Source organism: Pollicipes pollicipes, unplaced genomic scaffold, assembly GCF_011947565.3.
Source record: "Pollicipes pollicipes isolate AB1234 unplaced genomic scaffold, Ppol_2.1 Scaffold_1600;HRSCAF=1878_pilon_pilon_pilon, whole genome shotgun sequence".
Lineage (NCBI taxonomy): Eukaryota > Metazoa > Arthropoda > Thecostraca > Pollicipedomorpha > Pollicipedidae > Pollicipes > Pollicipes pollicipes.
In genome coordinates, this window is record NW_023595962.1 from 16,307,007 (window position 1) to 16,329,623 (window position 22,617).

A 22,617-nucleotide genomic window follows, 5' to 3' on the forward strand; every position below is an offset into this window, starting at 1 on the left:
CGTGTAGATTTTTGGTGATAACTGTACGGAGTAGTAAGCTTGACATCCATCCTCAAGCTCGTTTATTGCGAAATCACCCCACCTCTGCAGTACATCCTTGGCTAAATCAGTGTCAATGCGCATGCGCCAGGCGATTCCACTCTGACCTCTGGATGTTGCGTGTGACGCGGCCTTGGTCCACACACAGGCGGCTCACCTTCCGAGCGACGGCAGGGCCACCTGTTGGCGTCCGTCGAAACTCGAATGACTCGCAGCCCGAGTCGTGACCACGTCCAGATCGGGATCTGCCCCCGACCGGTCTGAGCCACCGTTGGCGTCCAATAGGTGGCGCCACCGGTGAGCAGAGGTGCTGCCACCTCGCATCATCTCACGGAGGCGCGGACCGCCCGAGGCCTCCGCAGAATCGGCGCCGTTTCCGCCACCTGGACCGCCACCACGCACTTCGGCTGAGCGGCTCTTCCTGCCTCGCCTCACTTGACGGTAAACGTCGCTGCGGTCGGGTGTATAGGTGGCGCTAGGGTCGCGGGAGGGGCGAGATTTCCGAGGGGTTTCGCCGTAGCTCGAGGAGACACTGTAGCTCGTGTGGCGACCATCGGGGTCACCGCCGGCGTAGGCACAGTCCTCCGTCTGTGGGACGATATAGAGATGCGTGTTGTTTACGGCATGGAAAGACGCGACATAAAACGTCTCCAAGTGCGAGCTTACAGCGACAACAGTCGAAACGCGAAAAATATATGACGTGTGGTACAAGCGCCACCGGGCTCTGCTCATTTGGTATAGCTTTGAAGACCACGAATTTCAGTTGCGTATGAATCCGTTTATTTTCTGACCAGGTTGTCTTTAACCTGGCGCCACAATAGCAATACGTTAAAGTGATTGCTCCACCTTTGTACACGGCTTTGAGTTCAAACGGTCGGGTTGTGCTGCATTATGAGACACTCACAGCATCACCTTTTCAAAGCATATAACGCTCTGTTTACAATTTGAGTGCAATAGGTAGACTGGACTTGTCAATACCGGGCTACGTACAACAACAAACTGTCATATGATAACGAATGAAAGCATTTTAGATCACCTGTGTTGCCAAGTGGAGCGTAACACCACGGGATTGACACTTTTTGTGGACATAATTATGACACTCCCAAAACACCTTGGCTTAAGGATAGCATGACCACGTCCAGTGTGTCTCTACAGTCATGTTTCTGCCTTTCATTGCAGTCACTGAAAGTACAACGTTCCATTCAAAACATCCCATTATGTCGACACATGTGCCACGCATCTCGCCACGGGTGTCACGCATCTCGCCACGGGTGTCATGCGTCTCGCCACGGGTGTCATGCGTCTCGCTACGGGTGTCGTGCGTCTCGCCACGGGTGTCATGCGTCTCGCCACGGGTGTGTGCATTTCGCCACGGGTGTCATGCGTCTCGCCAGGGTGTGTGCGTCTCGCCACGGGTGTCGTGCGTCTCGCCACGGGTGTCGTGCGTCTCGCCACGGGTGTCATGCGTCTCGCCACGGGTGTCATGCGTCTCGCCACGGGTGTCGTGCGTCTCGCTACGGGTGTCGTGCGTCTCGCTACGGGTGTCGTGCGTCTCGCTACGGGTGTCGTGCGTCTCGCTACGGGTGTCGTGCGTCTCGCTACGGGTGTCATGCGTCTCGCCTATTCACCTCCATGCCTTCGGAGTCGGTGCACTGGAAGCACGTCATGCCGTCTCGCTTGACCTCCTTGCAGTTATCGTCGTTTCTCTTGTGCGACATTGCATCCAGCATATCGCTGACGGCTTCCCGAGTATCTTCGTAGCCCTGGGAGGCTTCCTCCTGTATCTCTCCTGAAAGAAGAGGTGACGGACTGAGATTAGTTCTGTGAAGCGTCTAACCACATAAATCAAAGCTTTATTTTCTATGATCCTTATTCAATACATTTTGCAATAAGTCTCATGTCTTCTGACTGAGGTAACTGATATTTGTCCTCCTCCAAGCGCAATTCCAGGCCCCATGTCACGCTGTCACATTTACTCTCACCAGAGAGTATACGTAAGGGAGTAACTCAAAGCTTTATGCCATGCTGCCACGTTTACTCTCGTCAGAGAGTATATATGAGAGAGTAACTCCAGGCTTTATGCCATGCTGTCGCGTTTGCTTTCGTCCGAAAGTAGGCGTAAAAGAGTAAATCCTGACTTTATGCCAGGCAACCGTGTTTGTTCTCGTCGGAAAGTATACGTAAGTGAGTAACTCCAAGCTTTACGCCATACTGTCACGTTTACTCCTATCGGAGAGCATACATTAGAGAGTAACTCCAGGCTTTACGCCAAGTTGTCGCCTTTGCTCACATCGGAGGATAGACGACATGCTCTCATGCCGACACACTTACAAATGATCTTCGCTGTTTACAACTATCGGCGCGAGAAATTTGTATGCCAAGTGATTACCGCGGTTGCGTCGTTTTCAGATGTCACCTACCTGCCCTCCGACTGAATTGCTTATCGCGGTCCGTTCCGCGCGTCCTGTCGCCGCCCTCGTACGCTTCATTTCCGTATCTGAGACCGTGGCGCTTCGGGTACCGCCTCCGCCGTTTCCTGCGTCCATTCAAGGCTCCGCTGTAGTACTCATCTTGGTCATTTTCGGTCTCGTTATCCTTTTCGTAAAAGTCGTCACCCACTCGGCCGTTGTCAGGACGACTGTTGCCACGGTAACCGTCGTCAGGGCGACGGTTGCCACGGGAGCCGTCGGCGGGACGTCCGTTGCTAGGGTAGTATTCATCATCATATGTGTAATCGGCTGGGTAGTCTTCATCCTGACGATCGTCGCCATGGTAACCAGCGTTCTCGTAGTCATCATAGTCTACTTGCGGACGTTTTTTGTAGCTGAAAAAAATGTTACGTCATTTCGAGACAAGCAAGTTATGCAGGAGAACCAGGACATGCATATCACGTTATTTTTCCGAACAGTGTCAGTTTTCAAATCGCGCTTCCACACAAGGCACGCTCGGTCAGCCGTCAACAGCCCCAAAGTCGTGCCGCCACGCATGCAGCGAATTTGTTGGTACGAACTGAAAAAAATAATGTCGTTTCAAGCTCATGGGCTAATTCTTTGGGCACCGTCATCTGCCTAACCATCAGTTTGGGACGGTGGGTTTCCGAGTCCTGACCCCAGTAGGCTTCAGCAAGTTGCCAGTTTCGTGTTCCAAACATCGTCGAGGCGGAATGGACTCCAGTAACCTGTCTTGAGTGAATACTTCCGGTGCAGCCGTCGTACTTGAGAATAAGTAGCCCTGTCTACAGTTGTGGACTACTGCGCGTGCGATGAAGCCAAAAGGGTTCCTCCTTACATGCATAGAACAACCCAGATGTGCTTCTTCCGTGAGAAATTGTAAAAACTTGTCATGCGCATTCAATGTGGATGATTTTGTAATGGTGTTCGAAGATGGCATCATCCATCTAGTTTTACAATACTTCACGCACAAAGTCCATGCGGTGGATTTGAAAAGAGTCTTAAACCATGCGCGGTTTTAACACGGACAAGCCAATCGGCACATTAGATCAGCAGTGTCGGACAAACAGCCTTGTCACTGAAGGTTGCAAAGGTGTTCTCATGTGACATGAAATCATAGATAACAGTAACACACATGACAACATCCTTTCTTAACGCAAGTGCCTTGGCAAAATCTAGTAAAAGGCAACTTTTTAAGCGGACAGGAGACCTGCCTTCCGGCACCAAGGAGTGGGAGTGTTGTCGGGGCGGCATCCGTCTCAGTGTAATCTTCTCTTTGTTTTGACCCCTGACCTGACCTGGTCCGCTGCGGCCGGCCGTAGAAGTCGTGCCGGATGTGCCCTTCCTCGCCGCCAGATGCGTCATCCTCGTCGTCGTGGAAGTGCTGGATGCTTTCACGCGGGGCATATCTGTCGCACGAGTGCAGTGTGCTGGGTCACGGGTTCGATCCCCAGAAGGGTAAAATTTTACGTCAACGATGTACTGGTGCATATTCGGCGATGTTGCTACATACTTCGGCTCGTCATCTTCGGCACTTAGGTGCAGACAACGTCTGAGAGAACGGTAATCTGTCGAATGGTAATGTTTCATTTGGTAGTTGGTTGAGGTTTAAAGAGCCGGATCCATCTTGTTACCACGCGCTGGCGTCAATCTTCTCTTTACGTTGTTTGGCAACTGTGCGTACTTTTACGGTCATTTAAGCTACGGTTAAGGCGGTCTTTTACGAGAAACTCCCAAATGCGTCCTACCAGGTGACTCAAGCGTTATCACTAGAGCACCGTCACACCTTTGTTTACCCACCACCCACCTCGATAAATAAATAATACTGGAAAATACAGTGCAACCGCCAACGGTCAAAACAAATTACCCCTCACGTGTTACGCGACCGACCCTCACCTGAAATACGGGTCGCTGTCGTCCTCCCTGGGCAGGTAGCGTTCGTACGGGTCGCGTTGGACGGCGTAGTTTTGCCGGCCCTGCTGACGACCGTAGTCGGTGTAGTGTGGTTGGTACGCTTCCTGGAGCTGCGACCCGGCCGACGTCAGGTCGCCAGAGGTCACGGGGTCAGACACAGCCGTATGAAGGTCAGCATGAGCTACAACCACCTGACGCTTGGTGAAGCTCCTCGGGGTGTGAGCAGAGGTCACAGCAAGGTCAGCAGGGGTCGCAAAGAGATCAGTAGAGATCGCGGGGAGGTCAGCACGGCCTCTCACCGACCGCCTGCTGATCTGATGTGCTGGTAGCATGGGCACGAACCCTCTGTGGATCACTCCGGGCGTGAACGACGACGCGGCGCTCTTCGCGTCGCGCTGCGGCGCCTGCACCATCTCGAGCAGCGCCTGCACCTGCGCGGGGTTCAGGGGCGCCTTCAGAGCGTGTCCTGGCCCCACGAGCGCCGCGGGCGCTTTCGGCGCGCTGGCGCCGGCGCCGGCGCCGGTCGGGCGGGGGCGGATCTGCGGCCGCACGGAGCCGGGCGGCACGTCGCCCCGGAAAATGGTCGCCTTCGAGCCGGTCGCCGGCTGCCGCCGGGGCACACCCTTGCGGTGACGATGGATGACAGGATGAATGTTGCGCACCTGCTCCGTGTAGATCACCAGGCCCTCGGGGCTGCCGCTGTCTCGCTTGGCGCGTCGCAGCACCCGGGGGAAGGTTTCGTCGTACAGTGCCGCCTCCTGCTCGTCCGGTGTGCCGTAGGGGCCGCGGTACATCGCCTCTTCCTCGCGGTAGCGGCTGGGGTACGCGCGCCGGTGCGCGCCGCCGCTGCGATACGGGCTGTACTCGCCGGGGTCACCCTCATCGGCCACGGCGCGGTACGCCTCCTCCTCCTCCTCCGCCTCGCGGTAGACGTCGAATCCCTCCAATGCTCCGCCCGGCCTCCCGGCATCCTCATCACGATTAGGCGTCTCCCCGCGGTCGTTGTAGTTCTGTCGGTGGCCGTCCAAACTGTAGTTATACTCCCCACCGCCAGGGGCGCTAGTGGAGTCATCATCCGGTCGCCGGTCGGCCGGCTGGCGGAAGGGAACGCTGAAGGCGGGCTCTTTCGAGGGAGCGAAGCTCGGGCTGCCTCCGCCATCGGTGCCATCGAAGGCGTGCGCGGAGGCGTCCCGTATCTTGGCCATGAGATCCTGGTGCGCGCCACCACCCATGAAGCCAGACGCATCATCCTGGCGCGCTCCGGCCGGGTCATTGAAGGTACCGCTGCGATCGTCGGACGTCAAACGGTTAATGGCAGCGCCGCCATCACCACTGCCGCCGCGATCGAGGCCTCGGGAGTCGCGGAAGCCTTTGAAGCGGTTCTCGCCCCCCACCGGATAAAAGCCTGTGACGTCAGAGTCTGTGTCACGGCCCCGCGCACGCGACGCCGCGGGCCGGTAGGTGACGTCATCCCGGGAGGCCTCCGCCGTCGGGCGCCCAGCCTCATGGGCGCCGCTGTTTCGCGGATGGTGCTGCTGGGCGCTGCGCTCCTGGCCCCTGAAGCAGGCGGGACATTGCGATGAAACGGAGATGGCAGCTGACGCTACACGCTCAGGTGCAGTGAGCGGGCACTCGCTGCTAACCTTGAGCGGGAGACTGCAGGGTGCAGCTGCGGCGCAGCAGACAACGCTTACGTGATGCGATTCATGGATGCAAGAAAATTAAATATTATTCTGAATGTTCTGCGCAGAAGGCCTGCGATTGTATTACACGGTTTTTAATCGGACATAATTTTGAATTGTTATTTATTATTAATTATTATGTATTTCTAAATCATGGGGACGTTTGTTGCAGAATCTGGGTAATTATGAAACAAGATGTAAGGCGTCGTAATTAGATCACGACACTTCTCACAAGAAGCGCTCAGAATTATTGACTCGCACAATAGTGCGAGCACCCTTCCAAAAACTTAGCTGATGGGTAGGGCCAATGTATCAATAAGCAATGCAGTCCAAATTCCATAGCGTTTAGATAAGCAATACCAATATTTAAATCATTGCCTGGATTACATTGGCCCACATTACAGCAACTGCAGAAGCCCGCATACGCACGGGAGTAGCTGACACTGGTTGCATTTTATCCTAAACTGTGAACAATCCTGTCCTGGTTGAAATCCATGCAAACTATGTGCGGCCAACAATTTTTCATGACCAGTTCAGACAAAATGCTAGCTGCAGCTCTGTCGGCTCTATTTAACTGCAGCTCTACATCTCCATCAAACATGCATCCGAACACGCTAGGGTCTCATGAGGTAAGATCATCACGCTAGAATCGTGCTATTACCGTGACACATGTAAACCTTTCGTGAGTATCTGTGTCCTTAACGTTGTCTTGCAGTATTCCAATAATCTGACTCACTTTTTTGCAGCTTTGAAGACTTGGTACATATTTCGAAGTTGTGTGCTTGTGTAAGTTGCTTTGGACTTAAAACCATCATAAGAGGTACTATATGAGCTCAAATCAAACCAACAACGTCGAGCAAATTTCATCTAGGAGACTGCAGCGATCTGAGAGCAGTTCTCTTGCGGTAGGGCACGCTGTAACACTGTACCAACCAAGATCCGCGGCAATGGGTTTTCGGCTATGAGGTGCTCGGCATTAGACTTTTCAGTCTGGAGGCCATCCCTGAGGACACCACCGCGCTCTGACACCGGGGCAGACCGCTGATGACCAAGCTCAATAAATCGACACCAGAAAAACAGTCCACTGCATACATGCGTGCCAGAGCGGCATTCAGCCAGCTACCCTGTGAGCGTCCTGCGAGGGTATCCAAAGCATGAAGCTCTGCGATGTGCGTTCAGTACGTGCATGACGTGACGGACCTGGCTGAGACGTCCCTGCGACGTGGCGACAAAACTGTTTATTCATTTTATTTGTGACAAAGCAATCCAGTTTGTACCTGCACCTGTTGGTGGAAGTTTTGTGGATCCAACGGTCATGGATGCTATCACTGGGAAGAGGAGAAGGGGCATGGAGAGCACGCTTCCTTAATCACCAAAAAGTTGAATTTTACTATCTTCAATTTTGCTTGTAGAACAGATCTTCATGTGATGATTTCTCATTTAAATCGACATTTTCCTGTCAGGATATCCCTAGATCCCAGTTTACGCCGTCAAGTCCTAATCTAAGCCCCCCAAATACTTCAGAGACGCGGTTTGACCCAGGCCAGCCACCACCTTTCGGAAGGTTTTACGCAACTCAAGCCGTCGCGCACGGCATACCTGTCATGCCGGCCATTCGCGTTGCCGGAGCTGGCGGCAGGGTCCCCGCCGTCGGAGGACTCGAGGAGGAAGTCCTGCCAGGTGAGGTCACCATCCCGCGGATCGAATCCACCGGCGCTGGATCCCCTCAGGTCATCGAGTTGGCTGGTGTTCGCATCCGAAGCCTCGGATGGCGCGCCAAACGAGGCTTCCGCCGGTCGCCGTGGAGCGGCGCTGCCATCGCCCACAGCGGGCGTGCTGGCGCTACTGTCGAAGGCGTTGCCATGGTTTCCCTGAGAAGAGTCCAAACAGTGAGGGCAGCACAGAAGTTATAATGGGACGAGGATGAGATAATTGTGTGGTAACCGTACATATGATGTATGGTAACTAACTCGCTTTGAAATCACTGCATCTGTGAAATAGGCGTTTTCTATGCTGGAAGCAGAAGTGGCGAGCCTCCAGTTGTTCAGGTGTTTCCCAAAAACAAACTATCAGTTTCACAGTTTCGGGTTGCGTCGTCTGGCAGTGAAGTCACAGCGCAGCCATCCAACAGTTCCCCCTCTTATGTGCCCCTCCTCACTCCTTGCGATGTCTGAATGCTCGCACAATCTGGGGCGAGCTGTATGCCATAAAGATGGGCGGAATGGAGTGCTCGTCCGCTCTTCTGGGGAGAGCCTGAATTCCCGCACAAACCCGAGGAGGGCCCCTGTTCGGGGTAAGCCTGCGTAGAGGAGAACTACCAAATGCATGCATTTTCTCCTCCACCCTTTACTCTCCTTCATCTCATAACTCTGAAAAGATCGTTGGTGGCCGAAAAAGTCCTATTACGATCAGCCAGCTCTAATCAAAAGAAAACAAAATACAAAGTTTTCCAACTCCAATTTTCTCAGAACAATCCGGAAATTCCCACGCCAAAAGACAGTTTTCATCTATGAAAGATCCTGAACGCCTGCCACTGACACTTAACCGCTTCATCCTCAGCCCGACGCTATGGACTGAAGCTCTGCCGTGATATGGTGTCACCAGGTGGTATTCGTGTCCCACTGAATCCGCGTGAGCCAAGAGCTTACAGCATTATTACAACAGAAGCAGAAAACTCCTGGGAAAATAGGCAGAAGAAAAGCATTAAATGAAGCGCAATAGTTGGACACACATCGTACGTACGTACTCAAAAACGACTTTTTGGCTTGCCCAATCTCTTGGCGCCGGCGCTCGGATGCGCAGTGCCTTGCATGCAAATTGGTTTTGACTTAAAACACGAGAGCATTTCGACTCGATTGCTCGGGTCTTTTGTGAGCCGCATTCCATTTGCAAAGAAGTCACTCTATTTTTATAAATATCAAGCCGTATATGCGTGCAAAGTATAAACACCGAGCTAAAAGCACTAGAAACAATGACGAACACCTTGCTCGAGTGAGGCATGAGGCTGATGCAGCGCTGAGGGTGGTCCCACTGGACTACATGCTATCTGACATGACAAGATAAGACATCATGTTATGACTTGCTATCTGATGGAAATATGCTGTCATACTACCTGCGACATATCCTATCCAGACATCATCACCATGCCAGGTATGCTATCTGATGCATATGTAGATCGACCGTGTAATGGCTGTGCTGCACCCCGGAGGCAGAATCCTTTCGAGACACACACAAACACAGTCAAAACAGTATATGTGTGGACAGGCTGCTGACGGTCATGGATCATCGGCCCCATCTCTGCTAGTGTCGTACGCTTGTGGGGAGAAGCCACTAGTCGGTCTTGCTGGGCTATGCAGCACGTCCGCTCGAGCGGCCCGTCATTTCTGTGGACTTGAGACAGCTATGTCGTGTTTTGCCGCCGACTGAACCTGGCGGGGTCGGTTCAGTCTGTAACTTTTTAACGGACAGACCCTTTGTCGTAAATTGAGTTGGGGTCAGCTTGGAAGAGCCGCTGTAATGATCCAGCTGCACAGCCTGGTGGGTGAGTCGCAGGGAGTACACCTCACTGTTGTCGTGCTGCTGCAGAGTTTGTACCCGGATGGCGCCAAAACATATCAGGTGCCGAGAGACCGCCTGGAGTCAGCCATAGAGAAACTGTTTGGATGGACTACCTAACAAAGCTGACGCACTGCTGATGCTTATGCTCGTGCGCGAGGGCGTTACGGTGACTTCCTCCTTCAGCAACACTGTCGCAGTGCAGTGTTGCCATCGCAGCCCTCTTTCTGCCTAAAATATCGCTCAGTACTGTCTTAACACCCCTCTATCCTGGTGAGAAGGCGTCCTTTACAATGTCACAGCCAAGGGCTTGCTCCTCAGCATCTTATGCGGGCTTCCCCTTCCACACAACATCCAGCTAGTCAGCAAGCTGGAGTGTGTCATCACACATGCTGAAGCAGACGTCACCCTGTTCACCTACATATTTAAGGCGTCGCTGGAGGACGGTACCCAGGACGTCTGCATTCTCACTAATGCACCGGCGTTTTTCCTCGTTGTGTACCGGACTTCGGAGATGTTAACCATCGTTAAGATTCAGCTGCAAATGTGGGATGTGTCATGTCCTAGACGTCCACAAAATCGTGGGAGACCCAAGAGTGTCCCGAACTCATCGAGCGAATGCGGACCAGATGGTGTAGCCAGTGTATCGCTGCTCACGCTCTGTCGCGATACAATATGGTGTTGTATCGTGCGTATCGTGGCGTATCCCTATGTTCGGAAAAGGAAAGTCGCTGGCGCTCAAGCTATGCGAGGTAGACGCGCGAGTCAAGTGCTCCGACAGCCTGGCGCGACCCACGCTCAGCCAAAAGCAACGCCAGACACCTTCTCCATAACGCTTAACATTCTTCATTACCCTCATCGAAATATTCCTCTCTATCATCTCTTTCTCTCATCGTTCTTTCTCTCATCTCTCTCTCTCTCCTCGCTCTCTCTCTCGCCTCTCTCCTCTCTCTCTCTCGTCTCTCTCTCTCTCTCTCTCTCTCTCTCTCTCTCTCTCTCTCTTCTCTCTCTCTCTCTCTTCTCCTCTCGCACTCCTCCTCTCTCTCTCTCTCTCTCTCTCTCCTCTCTCTCTTTCCCTTTATCTCTCTCTCTCTCTTCTGCAGTTGACTCGCAGCATGACAAGTTATGCTATGAACAAGTCACAGCATGTCTACAGACAGGTGTTCTTTTAAGTAACTTGAGCTTTAAAACATCTGTTGTGTACCTATACGGGGTTATGTTTGCTAAGCAAGCTCTGCCTGTCTTGCAAGGTATTCGCGATATTTTGTAGCTCATGTTAACCGATATGTCTGGCGATGCGGGAGCAGAGCAAAACATGTAGCAATGCACCTGGTGGAGGACTTGACATGGTGCGCCATGAAGAAATTATTCGCGTAGCGGCAACAGCTCTACATGCCAGCCTGAGACCACTGAGCCAACATATGAATCTATATATATATATATATATATATATATATATATATATATATATATCACTGCGAGCCACTCCAATGATCATAACAAGGTTCTGCCTCAAGGCGTAACCGTGCCACGCCTCCTAACATTTCAGTATTGTTCTCTTATCTGAATGACTTTTTAACCATCTTGAAAAGTGTTTGCCACCAAAAGGTAACACTGCAAAGATTTAGTGTTTCCGTGCGAAGTGATAGGGTACCCGACGGCTTTTCCTCCTGTATCTATGCTGGATGCGGTCTGAACGTTGGCATTTGAAATTTGTCGATCGCTCGAAGGTTTTGAATGAATGCATGGCATACTTTGTTACTGAAAAGGACTTCGTCGGTGAAATAAAACTGGGGGATTGCTTTCCCCATGTAAAGAACGGGAGCTAATTAAACTGTAAAACGAAGAATTTCGCTTCCTTACGTGCTGCGAATCTTGAACCAAAATGCAATCCTTTTCTTGTCCCTGGAGTATCAAATGGTATTCTCAATAATGAAATGATGAATACAAACTTCCTTTTATCCGCCCACTCAGACGAGTGCGCACGGAATATGTTCTTAGCAACTCCGAGCACACGCAGTGAACAACTATATCGCACCCATTCTCTGAGTTCAACCCCAGGTGAGTTTGTGGAAAGCCGTGAACCAATATATCCCCCCCCCCCCTTCCTAAGAAGAGAAGTTAGATATATTGTCAACTTTGGCTGGAGCGCCGAAGTCACCGCCATCGTGCCGATTGTTTCAGCGGTGCCAGTTGCTCTCAAAGGGTTCTGGATGCGCTGAGGGGCAGCTGTACCGCGGAAAGCATGGAATGCAACATTGCGAGCTGCATGTGCAGCATCACAGACCTTTCGCGTACATAGCACTGCTAATGCGATGGGGGGGGGGGGGTCACCAGTTATAGCCGTTCCACCAGCACGCAGATTGATATCGAAGGAGATAAGAGAGGAAGTCTGGTGTGCAAAATGATAACGACAGTGAAGCGTAAAAGAGGAATGTGACGCATTACGTTCAATGTCCATGTAGACGCCATTCAACAATACGTCAGAGGCGCTTAGTGCTACCTTTACCACTTACGAACAATGGAATTAAGCGTTTCTGAGTTTGGCCTCTGATCTCTGACCTGACAATGAATTCTATCCCATTGCCAAAACAACCCCGGAAATGAACTCTTTGTTTGTGATAACCTGCAAAAGAAATATCACCTGACCACGTGTGTCATTGAGATCAAAATAAGAAAACGGCTAGCATTCAAGATGGCGACGACCGATATCTTGGATTGTGAGAAATTCTCAACGTTGTCCAAATAGGAACCAAGATAATTCGGCATTCCTTACTATAAATGACACATTTCTGTGAAAAAACTTCGCAGCAATTCCATTACAGAGTCATCATTTTTGTACCATGACTAACAAGCCGGACGACCATTAGCAAAACAGTCTGCGCTATCTCTTTGGAAGGCTGAGGCCTGCTGCCCAACTTACCGCAAATCAAATCTCCACGTGCCCTCTCCCATCCAACACCTGCGAGTCAAAATAAGTCGCATCAAAATTATCACGTTCAGTGTGCTTCAGCTCTCGCCTCCCTCCCATACCCTCGCTGGTGGCCCCTGGAACGCCTGCCAACGACAACTAAAGCTCCGCACTCCGCAGAATTATCAGGCGATGTAGCAAGTACAGCTCTGTTTTGCCACTTCTCTGTTCGCGGCGGTAAGTGAGTAATATTGATTATCACGGATTATCACAAATTATCATGGAATTACTGTTCTGACTATCGCTTTCATCCGGTGTGTTGGTATGTATATCTATGTACATGTTCAAATAATAACAATGATTTTTTTTTTAGAATTCTGGGCGTAAGAAAGGGCTGCCACGGGATGGGGAGCTGTCCACGGTACGTGGTGATGGTCAATGAGGCCGTATCCTCACCACCCCGATCCATCTCCACTTTCCACGCACACGTCTTGTGCAAAGCACCCACACACCGGTGACCCAAACGCGGCAATACCGGAGCTTCTACGATAGCTTCCATGACAAGGGTGTCTTATCTCCGCCAGTCCAACAATGTCTTTAGCTGACCGGCACGTCCCAGCCAGAGCCTCATTTCACAAAGCGAAACTAAGAACTTACACATTTCTAAGCTACGTTGTGTACGCACACCAACCGGAGCAGTCTACCTTTAGCTATCTTGACTCCTACGTCATTCATTAATAGGACGCGTCGGTCGGAGTACCTGTTTTTGCTCTTCGATTCCAAACAACACCAATCAAACATCCGAAGTGGTGTGCTTATGTTCATTTCATTAACCAGGCTCGACCCGACTGTTCGCGCGACTTCACATGCTCAGGTTTTGGTTCACTTCACTTGGGTTCACACGCTCAGGTGTAAAGACGATGGAGCGCGGGCCGGGCGACCGCCCGGTGCGGCGCGCGCAAGGCCCATGACGGTCGGCGCACTAACCTGTTCCGCCGGTCCGCCGCCCGGCTGTTCCCGCCGCAAGTAAACCAGGTCGTCGTTCTCCGCCAGGTCCGCGCCAGGTCCGCGCGTCCGCCAAGCCCCACCCTGTCCCAGGCTTGGTCTTGACCGTGGGCCGCCGGCTGCCGGACCCAACAGCAAAGTGGCCAGCACTAGCAGCAGTTGCACGCATTTCTGGAACAGGAGGAGACGGTAGATTACTGACCCGACCGGCTAAGAAGTAAATGTTGATGCTGACCAAGCTCAGCTTCAGAACAGCCCAATTCTTACGAGAATATGAACACCGCACGTGGGGATGATCTCTTGACAAAGTCAAAGGGGGCAGAATAGCATAAATCCACAATCTCTTGCATCACTTACAAGGTTGGTATTGCATTGTTTGTCTCAACAGAAGGTATCTGCACACCCGGCCATGGTGGAATATGGCGGTTCCTAATGATCTGCCCGTCATTTTTGTACGTTGCATGCTGCTTCAGATAGTGTGATACTCATCTGATTTGTGTAGTTTATTTCTTCCAGTAGGTGTTATTTATGTTCAGATTATCGGCAACGGTTGACGTGCGTGGATTACGAGCAGACAGATATCAATGGAGCACGACCCTGTAGTCCTTGAATGGAGTTGACCCGAGTTTGACTCCTTCGTGACCCGAGTTTGGCCCCCTCGTCCTCACGCCTAAAAGTCGAACGGCAGTCAGCACTGCAAGGATTTTGGTCTCTTGTGCTGAGGCTGAATGGTCGAACAGTGGTCTGTCAAGCGAACATGTGTAGCCTCTCATCTCTTTGCTTTACATAAGTTACATGCTAAAGTTTCCATTTTTGGGGGACGGCTAGCTTAAATAGCCATCCATGCACCTGTGCGAATGCAGATGCAAGTGCCTGTCAAGGGTCACGACGTCCACGTGCTGGAAACATCCGCATTACCCACTCAACTATCAATTCTTAACTCCATAAAATGAGGACCACAAGACGATTCCATGACTTCCAATGCCTTCATTGTGACCGAAACCTTCGCAGCATAACGCCATGTGAAGGGGCAGTGAACAACCATGGAATTTACGTAATTCGCCGATGCTTTCACGTGGCACTTCCTTACTCTTCCCCTTTGTGTATGATACAGAACATGTCCAACAGAACGACCTCCCCGGACAGGTTCAAGTGTACAATATCACAAGCTACTGCATTTGTCATTAAGTCCAAACTTAACCTGAAACTCTTAGCTTTCCTCGCCTCTGAGCCGCCATGTCACATGTCAGTAGCACTCAGCACATGCTGTTAGCTGTAGCGGAGCCAGCGGACTCAGGGTACGGTCTCGCCGGAGAGGCCGTTCCGCCTCATTTCCCGTCGTCAGGGACAAAGACGAAACGTAACGGACTGCGCCGGTGGGTCTCAAACTTGCGGACCCACCCCAGGACCGAGCCGTGCGCGGCAGCTGGGCTACGACGCCCTCAATTACCGAATGCCTAGCGCTCGTCGCGGCGGGCGGCCTGAAGTCGAGCTAGCACAAACGCTGCCACCGGAATTTGGACCACTGAGTGCGATGATTCTCTCGATGTTGTGAGCCGGGATGATTATCGCTTTGCGTGCGCGTCGTTTGCAGTGCTGTTAATGAAGCGCTGTTGACCCTGCGTTCAGGCCACATGTACGCAACGGCAAGTCAGAGAAGTCCTACTCTGAGCCAGCGAACCCATGCATTGAATGATTCATGACCCCGGGCTTCCATGTTGATAAAGTTCGTCGCGTCGGGTTGCGATGGAAGTGTGGGAAGCTGAAAAGCGGAAGGAAGTAAGCCTGATGAACACAGCCCGACCACATACTAAATCACAGTCGGCAAGACTCGGTAAATTTTCGCTTACCGCCAGACGTAGTCCTTCCATCTTCACAGCATACCACTCCCGCGAACCACCGACCGCCGAAGCAATGCCGTCCGCCTGCCCTCAGTTTCACAACGCCAAGCCGTGCACCGCTGCGGTGGTCCAGCCGGAGCCGCGTCGGGTCGCGTCGGCTCGCGTCGGGTCGCGTCGGATCGCGCGGGTGGCGCCGGGGTCACGTGCGCGGTGGCACTGCACTGACCCGCCGACGGCCGGCGGTTTTGATCTCGCTCGGCAGTGTCGCCGAGTGCGCGGAACACGACGCTCACCGGTTGCGACACGTAACACGTTTCTCCGCGTCACGTTGCCGCGTCACGTCATCGGTTTCCGAGCGCACGCGCCGCCTCATGCCGGGCCCGGTCACGCGGCGTGAGGCGTGAGCGGCGCGAGCCGACAGCCGGCGACGCAGAGAGAGCAGCTGATCACGGTCCACGCTGGTGGAGACTGGCACCAGCGTGATGTGAGTGTACTGCGTCGTGTCTGTGCACGGAAGCGGAGAAATGGAACGTATTCCATCGGTTAGGAAAGGGGGCGGTGGCCACACGTGTCTGCACAGCAACAAAAATAGTCCTGTAGTGTTGAAACACCACCAACAAAGAGACGCACACAGACCCAAGCATTCTTAGACACCAGTGTCTAGAAACTGGACACATCTGATGACCCTGATGCGCATTTGACGCAAGCGTCCCTACGCACTTGACTTGAATCAATTAACGCGTTATGGAATCATGCCTTAGGTTGGCAGTCAATCTTTGCCTTGCAGGACATTCACGTTTCATCACGGACACTTTAACAGATCACACGGCTGGAATATGAGGCACTCTTCAGCCGGTGCCTGACGGAGCATAAGCCGAGCCGTGTGACCTGCGTACCGGTAATTAAACTTGAGCCCCATTTGGCTGATGATCGGACTTTTACCGCACGCCTCTCCCTTGAAAACGAAAGCAACGATGACGATGATGACGACGTCATAATAACTGTGCTGGTAATCTATATGGCCTGCGCTGATGCTGGCCAACCGGTCTGCGGCGAGAGCGCGAGAGAATGATAGACTGAAAACCGCCTCACTCGGTGCGCTCTTCACACGGCCGGATAAACAGCGTTCCTGAAGGGCGAAAAGGTGAGTTTCGACGATGAAAAATAGAGACTGGGTGTCGCCACCGCGCTTGAAAGAATTCGTAATTCATCCATCCGTTTTTTTTGTTTTCATATTGCCGGAGCGGAGTTCCGAAAGAACCTTCGTACCTGTGGTGAGGATGACCTGTTGGGACGGATACCGCCGTGCCATGAAACCAAGTCTTCGGTGCTAGTGCCTTGTGAAACACCGCAGTCTCCGGCGCTGCGCTTCACGTTGTGGGCGCTCATGGCCAAAGCCGTAGTCGCTGCTCACTTGGCGGTGTAATTTCGCTATCGTTAGACGCGCACGCACATTAAGTCAATATGCATCATGCGTTGACATACTGAACGTCAGATTCTGAAGTCGAGCCGGGTCCGACTCCAAAATAGACTTCGTAAACGATTCACAGTCAGGGACTTAAGCTGTATTCTGTTTTTCTTACTTCAATATTCTGTTCAGACGATGCATCTCTACGGTGCGGGGGAAACTCATCTTAATTTTTAACAGATTATCTTCCTTGTACAGCTTAACGAACTTGAGCCCAGGGGCATCATGCGCCACATGACCTCACCAGTGATAAGCCGTCTCTTTACCCGCATCCAGCTGACCTTTGCGTAACACAATGTTGCACGCACAATGGACGTGGTCAAGCAAACAGAGCGTGAGGCACATGCGCAGAAAGGCGAATGACTGTCCTTATGGTTGAAAGCGCTACGCACATTCAACGATAACGAGGCACTCAGTCACACAAACAAGCCATTACGCGCATTAGGCGTAGGCACTCGGTGAAACGTGCGAACCGGAGACGGAGTTTCGTGGCATGATTGTTTTGATTGCACTCTCCACACATAATGGCGGATGACGAAATGTCTATTTTGCCACCGACTGTTTCGGTTCACACATGCTACGGTAGCTTCCATAGAAAAATAGAAGTTTTTCGTCAAGAAAGCTAAAATGAAATGCAATGCAATGCGTTGGTTTGCATGCAATGCCATTTGTCGACCTTGGCTATGACTACTTTAGACCCTTTTCTAAAATATTTCATATACCCACTGCGTAAAAGTGATCTTGTCTGGCGTGCGCCACCTATTCTTTTGCTTCTTAACGCTCGTTTCTACTTCCTAGCTGGCAATTCCGCTAACTCATTTTCTGCTGTCCGGTTTTGACGTAATGTTTATTGCGTTGCTGGGAAAGAGTGAGAAACACTCCTGATTATCTCCTATTGAGTAGCGTAGGCACGCATTTCGACACATTTCGATTTTCTGCACCGCCCGTCCAAGGTGGGCGGAGTCTCTCGGCGGGGCATAACAGCAAACGAGCCGGCCCGGGGCAGGGACCGCCTGGGAGCCAGATAACACTCTAAGGCCACGCGGACCCTGGAATGCAATGCGGGATGCGGACTGCGGGCACGGCACTGCGCATGCACAGTGCCAAGCTCTACGAGGGGCGAGGGGTGATGCCCCTGCGTTTCCATCACCGCGGATGGGTGAAGGAAGGACTGTGCCAGGCGGTGCCCAGTGCTGTTCCCGCATGTCATTGTGGACATGCCAGGGCGGAGAACGGCCGGTCGGATAAGTAGACTGACAGTAGCGACCGTTTGTGAGAGCTCTTGTAAATGCAAGCGACGGGCTGTGTTTTAATTGTTGTAATTGTAATTGTGAAGCGTGATTGTAATTGTGCGTGGTCACTGTTCGCACTGCGATGTCATTGTAAAGTGTTGCGATGAGGCCAGACGTGGTTCGATCTGGTCGGCGAGAGGGTATCCGCACCTGACACAGCGAGATTGGTCCGCGGCCCACAGTACCCGCACCTGACACAGCGAGATTGGCCTGCGGCTCGCAACACCCGCACCTGACACAGCGAGAGTGGCCCGTGACTCGCAGCACCCGCACCTGACACGGCCGGACGGCCGGGCACTGCGTGGGGCCGGCCACGCACGCCCAGGCACGACGGCCCACTGATTTGTCTTTGCTGTGGCCGTCTTGATCTAGACGTGGGAGGCAACTATAAGGATCTGCGTCGGTTCATAACGGCCGCACCGGTCCAGTGTCGCGACCGTACGGTTGGTCAGGGCCGCGTCCGTAACAGGTTTCTTTAATTAGATTTGTTTTCTGTTCATACGGTCGTCGGCTGGTTTTTGCTTGCTGCTTTCTTGGCTCATATCGTTACTTTGGAGAGACCGAGATTTAATCGAGCCCGTCTGCCGTGCATGCGCGGATTTCCTTATCATCACACTTCCTTTCCTCTTTTTTTTGTTTGTCGCTTCGTTCACCGTGATGTACTAATTGCTCTTTGCATTGTGTCCACGCCCTTTTTCTTTCGTGTGTTTCACCCAGATGACTCCGGGAAGGCGGTCGAACTCTAACCCCGTCCTGCGCAGCGAGGTGCAGCTCAATAGTTCTTCACTAGCTTCCTGGCCCTGGGTCCGCCTTGTGACTGTTTGGTCTGGAGCTTAGACCGTACTCCGGAAGTGCTATGACCCCATTACGTAGCCTATTACTGTTGGGTCCAAAGTTTGTGCTGTCCTCCAAAATAGATCACACTCTCCAAATGTCCATGCAGCGCAGTGTGAGGAGTTCCAGCTGTGTCCCACCATCGCCCTGACTGCGTGACCTCACCTATTACTATGATGTCTGGACACAGTGTGAGGAGTTCCAGCTGTGTCCCACCATCGCCCTGGCTGTGTGACCTCACCTATTACTATGGTGTCTGGACACAGTGTGAGGAGTTCCAGCTGTGTCCCACCATCGCCCTGACTGTGTGACCTCACCTATTACTATGGTGTCTGGACACAGTGTGAGGAGTTCCAGCTGTGTCCCACCATCGCCCTGACTGTGTGACCTCACCTATTACTATGGTGTCTGGACACAGTGTGAGGAGTTCCAGCTGTGTCCCACCATCGCCCTGACTGTGTGACCTCACCTATTACTATGGTGTCTGGACACAGTGTGAGGAGTTCCAGCTGTGTCCCACCATCGCCCTGACTGTGTGACCTCACCTATTACTATGGTGTCTGGACACAGTGTGAGGAGTTCCAGCTGTGTCCCACCATCGCCCTGACTGTGACCTCACCTATTACTATGGTGTCTGGACACAGTGTGAGGAGTTCCAGCTGTGTCCCACCATCGCCCTGACTGTGACCTCACCTATTACTATGGTGTCTGGACACAGTGTGAGGAGTTCCAGCTGTGTCCCACCATCGCCCTGACTGTGACCTCACCTATTACTATGGTGTCTGGACACAGTGTGAGGAGTTCCAGCTGTGTCCCACCATCGCCCTGACTGTGTGACCTCACCTATTACTATGGTGTCTGGACACAGTGTGAGGAGTTCCAGCTGTGTCCCACCATCGCCCTGACTGTGTGACCTCACCTATTACTATGGTGTCTGGACACAGTGTGAGGAGTTCCAGCTGTGTCCCACCATCGCCCTGACTGTGTGACCTCACCTGTTACTATGGTGTCTGGACACAGTGTGAGGAGTTCCAGCTGTGTCCCACCATCGCCCTGACTGTGACCTCACCTATTACTATGGTGTCTGGACACAGTGTGAGGAGTTCCAGCTGTGTCCCACCATCGCCCTGACTGTGTGACCTCACCTATTACTATGGTGTCTGGACACAGTGTGAGGAGTTCCAGCTGTGTCCCACCATCGCCCTGACTGTGACCTCACCTGTTACTATGGTGTCTGGACACAGTGTGAGGAGTTCCAGCTGTGTCCCACCATCGCCCTGACTGTGTGACCTCACCTATTACTATGGTGTCTGGACACAGTGTGAGGAGTTCCAGCTGTGTCCCTGACTGTGTGACCTCACCTATTACTATGGTGTCTGGACACAGTGTGAGGAGTTCCAGCTGTGTCCCTGACTGTGTGACCTCACCTATTACTATGGTGTCTGGACACAGTGTGAGGAGTTCCAGCTGTGTCCCACCATCACCCTGACTGTGTGACCTCACCTATTACTATGGTGTCTGGACACAGTGTGAGGAGTTCCAGCTGTGTCCCTGACTGTGTGACCTCACCTATTACTATGGTGTCTGGACACAGTGTGAGGAGTTCCAGCTGTGTCCCACCATCGCCCTGACTGTGTGACCTCACCTATTACTATGGTGTCTGGATATCCAGCAGCCCTCTGCAGGCGACCTTGCCCCGTCGCCTATTGTGTGCCCGCGCTATCGGATTGATCAGGCTTGTTACATCGGTGACCTGACCCCATGACCTGCCCTTTCACTCAAGTATCCAGAGCTCCATCTCTCCTCTGCTAACAGCTGCACTCTGTGAGCTGTCATGGTGCCAGCGATGTATGGCTGTCCACCGCCGGTGACCTGATCCTGTGGCTTGGCCCTTTTCTGAGATGACCGGAGCTCCATCCGCCTGTTCTGTAGTGATGGCTCGATGCTCTAGCCCGTCCTGACACCGTGATGCTCGGAGTTCTAGCTCTCTCCCCCCAGTCATCTGATCGTGTGACTTGAAGCTGCGGTGTCTGAGGCTGTGACTGTCCTCCACCAGCCAGCTGACCAAGTGAGTGGCTCCCACCAGTCATATGATCGTGTGACTTGAAGCTGCGGTGTCTGAGGCTGCGTCTGTCCTCCACTAGCCAGCTGACCAAGTGAGTGCCATTGGTGCATTGGTGTCCGGAACTCCGCCCGTCTTCCAATGTTGACGTGACCACGTGACTCATCCCGTAAAAGCGACACTCGGTGCCCCATCTGCCTAACCAGACCACATGACCCCCTGCTGCTGCGATGTTGGGAGCTCCGAATGTCTACAAATGACCATATGACATGACCTGTCTGTCGCAGTCTTGTCGCAGCTGCATCTGGAGTTCCAGCTGTCCTCCACCAACCGTCTGACCGCGCCGCCCATCCTGTTGCAGTACTGGACAAAGCCATTTCTGTCTTCCGGCCCTCCACTACTGGCTTTGTCCCATAGCCTGCTGTCACCGAATCCCGGAGCTCGAGCTGTCCACTAGCAAATGGTTTGGAACCCCTGACCTACCACGTCACATGCTTTCTGGAACTTCGCTGTTCTCCACCGCCGACTGTGTGTGGCTTGCAATCCGTCACAATAAAGCCCGCTTGCCAGCTGTACTTCACTGACAGCCTGACCCTGTGGCCCCGTCCTGTATCTGCGGTATTGTGAACGCCAACTGACCTCCACTGGTGGTCTGACCGCGTGACCTTTCCTCTCTCTGCACTGTTCCGAGCCCGAGCTGCCCTCCACTGGTGTGTCTGGCCGCGTGACCTTTCCTCCTTCTGCACTGGCCGGAGCCCGAGCTGCCCTCCACTGCTGGTCCGACCGCGTGACCTTTCCTCCCTCTGCACTGTCCGGAGCCCGAGCTGCCCGCCACTGCTGGTCTGACCGCGTGACCTTGCCTCTTTCTGCACTGTCCGGAGCCCGAGCTGCCCTCCACTGCTGGTCTGACCGCGTGACCTTTCCTCCCTCTGCACTGTCCGGAGCCCGAGCTGCCCTCCACTGGTGGTCTGGCCGCGTGACCTTTCCTCCTTCTGCACTGTCCGGAGCCCGAGCTGCCCTCCACTGCTGGTCCGACCGCGTGACCTTTCCTCCCTCTGCACTGTCCGGAGCCCGAGCGCCCTCCACTGCTGGTCTGACCGCGTGACCTTGCCTCTTTCTGCACTGTCCGAGCCCGAGCTGCCCTCCACTGCTGGTCTGACCGCGTGACCTTTCCTCCCTCTGCACTGTCCGGAGCCCGAGCTGCCCTCCACTGGCTGTCCACCGCGTGACCTTTCCTCCTTCTGCACTGTCCGAGCCCAAGCTGCCCTCCACTGGTGACCTTACCTTGCGACCTGTCCTTTTACGGCACTGCTATCTTGCCCTGGCCCTAAGCTGCGAAACAATGTTGTGATTTGATATTTCCCAAGAATGGCTGATATCCCTGGATCAGAAACCGTTGTTAAGGACATCACCCGCAGGTATTTTGTGAACACATATGAACTTAACCAGCATATTTGAAGATCTCGCGTTTTTTGCACCGGTATGGTAGATAACTCACTTAGTGCTCCACAATTAAGTTCATAACTCCCTCTACTTCCTTCATGCTTCATAATCACGTTCTGGT

At 52.9% G+C, this 22,617-nt stretch overlaps 1 protein-coding gene and 1 long non-coding RNA gene across 2 annotated transcripts; both read right to left on the reverse strand.

Annotated features, from left to right (window-relative positions):
- Positions 1-82: 82 nt before the first annotated feature.
- LOC119092670 (uncharacterized) lies at positions 83-4,766 on the reverse strand. Its single transcript, XM_037215641.1, has 5 exons — positions 4,386-4,766; positions 3,788-3,898; positions 2,460-2,863; positions 1,668-1,828; positions 83-627 (listed from the first exon to the last, which is right to left on the reverse strand). The coding sequence occupies exons 1-5, from the start codon at positions 4,733-4,735 to the stop codon at positions 193-195; spliced, it is 1,461 nt and encodes a 486-aa protein (XP_037071536.1). The 5' UTR covers positions 4,736-4,766; the 3' UTR covers positions 83-192.
- Positions 4,767-7,816: 3,050 nt separating this feature from the next.
- LOC119099450 (uncharacterized) lies at positions 7,817-15,522 on the reverse strand. The gene is made up of 3 exons (XR_005094378.1): positions 15,407-15,522; positions 13,539-13,727; positions 7,817-7,956 (listed from the first exon to the last, which is right to left on the reverse strand). It is a non-coding gene; the product is annotated as an uncharacterized LOC119099450 (long non-coding RNA).
- Positions 15,523-22,617: the final 7,095 nt, after the last annotated feature.

What these genes read in the sequence shown, in the direction of transcription:
- LOC119092670 (XM_037215641.1), bottom strand. Translation starts at nt 4,735, where the DNA reads ATGCTACCAGCACATCAGATCAGCAGGCGGTCGGTGAGAGGCCGTGCT. An exon ending in GACAGCGACCCGTATTTCAG is followed by an intron (nt 3,899 to 4,385) that starts GTGAGGGTCGGT and finishes CTCGTGCGACAG; the next exon opens with ATATGCCCCGCGTGAAAGCA. An exon ending in GGCCGGCCGCAGCGGACCAG is followed by an intron (nt 2,864 to 3,787) that starts GTCAGGTCAGGG and finishes CATTTTTTTCAG; the next exon opens with CTACAAAAAACGTCCGCAAG.